We start from the raw sequence: 2,500 nt of genomic DNA on the forward strand, positions 1-2,500 counted from the left end.
CATGGAAAACACGTAATATGAAGTTCACCCGAGTAGGTAGCGTAATATGAAGCACACCACAGTATTCACAGAGAGTTGCCACGCTGGAAGAGGAGCAGCAGAGTGTGGAGAAAAGAATGAATCATCAACTAAGTCCTGTGTCAACGGTGTGGGTGGACTTACGATGGGTATCATCAGATGTGTCAACGCTGAATTAACTCTCACTGACATCTGAAGATGGTGTGTGCCTCCTGGGTGTGTGCTTTGACACCTGCTTTAATAGCTGTCAACAGATGGAGTTCTATCCAGTGTAGCTGTCTTAATGTTTCTCACCTCCTGGTGAACCAGTGATGGCTGTGTTAGAAAACTTCACGTGTTCCAACCACCAGACACTGAACACTGCTCTTCCAGACACACACACCAGTTCCAAACGCAACACACACACCAGTTCCAAACGCCAGACACACACACACCAGTCCCAAACGCCAGACACACACACACCAGTTCCAAACGCCAGACACACACACCAGTTCCAAACGCCAAACACACACACCAGTTCCAAAGGAGAACATTGGTTGTGATGTTGACGAGTTTCTGTGACAAGGCCCAATAGGAGGCTCGGTACGGTCCCAGTCTCTTTATGCATCAAGTGTCAACTCTGCTTTTTAATGCTTCTTACGTAAAATACTACAAAATGTAGTGTATGATGTGTTTCCTTACTGAAACCATGACAATACTGTGCTGCTAACACACTCTACTGTATTTTACAATTATGCAAATGTACTGTATATTATATTACTACTACTTCTATATTTCAGTTTGCAGTCATGAACTTTTTTAGCAAACAATTTTGTATTTTGTACATTCGAGCACTGAAAATGGAAAGCATGCACTTTGAGTGTGTGTGTGTGTGTGTGTGTTCGCAGCACTTGTTTTGAAAAATGACTGAAATTTCCAAAAGTATTTCTGGTTCTACATATTCAGTCTAATGTAACTGGTTCTGTCAGATTGCTCTATGAAGTACACCGTAACACACACACACCGTAACACAGTATATGCAAAAACATGAGTCTGACTGAGACAGGAGTGTAGGCTCATTCTAGGCTGCCAAAAACACAATGATTCGGAGTTACAGGTGATAATACACTACCGAAAACAATTATGAATAATATGATAATATATATCCCATTTTTTCTAATAGATCCTCCTAAACCCTCCACACACAGTACCTTTAAGTAAACAAACACACACACACACACACGATGTTGTGGTCAGACATGATTTATTCTTCTGACAGAATTAGGTGCGCAAGAAAACAAGTTAGATAAGATAGAATATGTATAAAGTTCATAATTATATAAGAAAAACACGATGTATAACACAATTCGTACATGTTTGTTTTAAAAATACCTCATGATTGATATAAAACACAAAAGGAAAAAAAGTTATAAAAGAGTCAAACTCAAAGGCGCTCACAATGTGCAGAGAAATATAATTTACATAGAAACTATGGACTCAGGACTCCAATCAAATTGCAGCATTCAGAGAAGGATGTGAGTTCCAACCAATCAGGTGCAGGTATTAGTGAACCAGCTTTGCTCAGGTGGGCGGGGTTTGACCCTAAAACAGCTAATGATTGGCACAGAAGTGCAATCTCTGCCCACCTGCGGAACGCTGATACGACAAACCTGATTGGCTCACTGTGTGGCTGTTGCCGTGATCCAATTGGCTTCCCCACAGATGAGGTCATGATTCAGTGCTTCAGGACAGACATCATGCAACACAAATGCTGAGGTCGTATCTACGGTGACGACCCCCTTCACACAATCTCACGAGTTTTTCTGATGGCACAACAGAGCATCATGCTGAAGAGCATCCCAAAGACCTGCAACAGCAAATAACACAAATACATCAACAACAACAACCCTTGAGTTATCAACACATCACCCTGAAGAGCATCCCAAAGACAAACACAAACTTTATCCCTCTGAAAGTTATCAAGACAATGAATGGGGTCACAAACACCAGTATCACATGTGTTGCGTAATATCAATAATCAAAAACTCCTATCATTATCACTATCTATCTAAACTGCGTGACCATAGAGGTTCATGATCAGAATCCTGACTCCCCATCCCTCTGCTTTAAACTACACTACTTGGAATGCGATGACACGCGGGCATCGGCGCTGATCCCATACACAGTGCAAAAGGGCAGGGTGTGGTGGTTACCATGACAACCCCGATGCCGATGCCCACTCCGCCGATGATGTGGAGTTTGGAGTTGAAGACTTCGTCGATGGCGTCGGGGCAGCTCTGAGGAGGGGGAGAGTAGGGAGAGGGGGGGGCAGCTGTTGTTTATTTGATGAACTTGAAGTGTCATTACACAGCTGAGCACAACAGTCGGCTATGGTCTACTGCAATAACAGGAGCGGTTTCCATGACTCCATACAGATGGCAGTGCCGTGCATACATTTATCTAAATGGAGTTAGTGTTAGTCAGTGTTAACATTAGCCATCCA

The 2,500-nt window shown here is 42.8% G+C and overlaps 1 protein-coding gene across 2 annotated transcripts in view; it reads right to left on the minus strand.

The window, feature by feature from the left end:
- Positions 1-1,244: 1,244 nt before the first annotated feature.
- cd9a (CD9 molecule a) overlaps positions 1,245-2,500 on the minus strand; it is a 13,028-nt gene continuing 11,772 nt past the window's right edge. For both annotated transcript variants that reach the window (XM_012818834.3, XM_012818835.3), the window contains exons 7-8: positions 2,211-2,294; positions 1,245-1,864 (exon numbers count right to left, since the gene is read on the minus strand). In XM_012818834.3, coding sequence (XP_012674288.1) covers positions 1,799-1,864; positions 2,211-2,294 — 150 coding nt within the window. In that variant the 3' untranslated portion in view covers positions 1,245-1,798. The remainder of the gene's footprint in view (positions 1,865-2,210; positions 2,295-2,500) is intronic.

Source organism: Clupea harengus, chromosome 3 (genome assembly GCF_900700415.2).
Source record: "Clupea harengus chromosome 3, Ch_v2.0.2, whole genome shotgun sequence".
In the NCBI taxonomy this organism is placed as follows: domain Eukaryota; kingdom Metazoa; phylum Chordata; class Actinopteri; order Clupeiformes; family Clupeidae; genus Clupea; species Clupea harengus.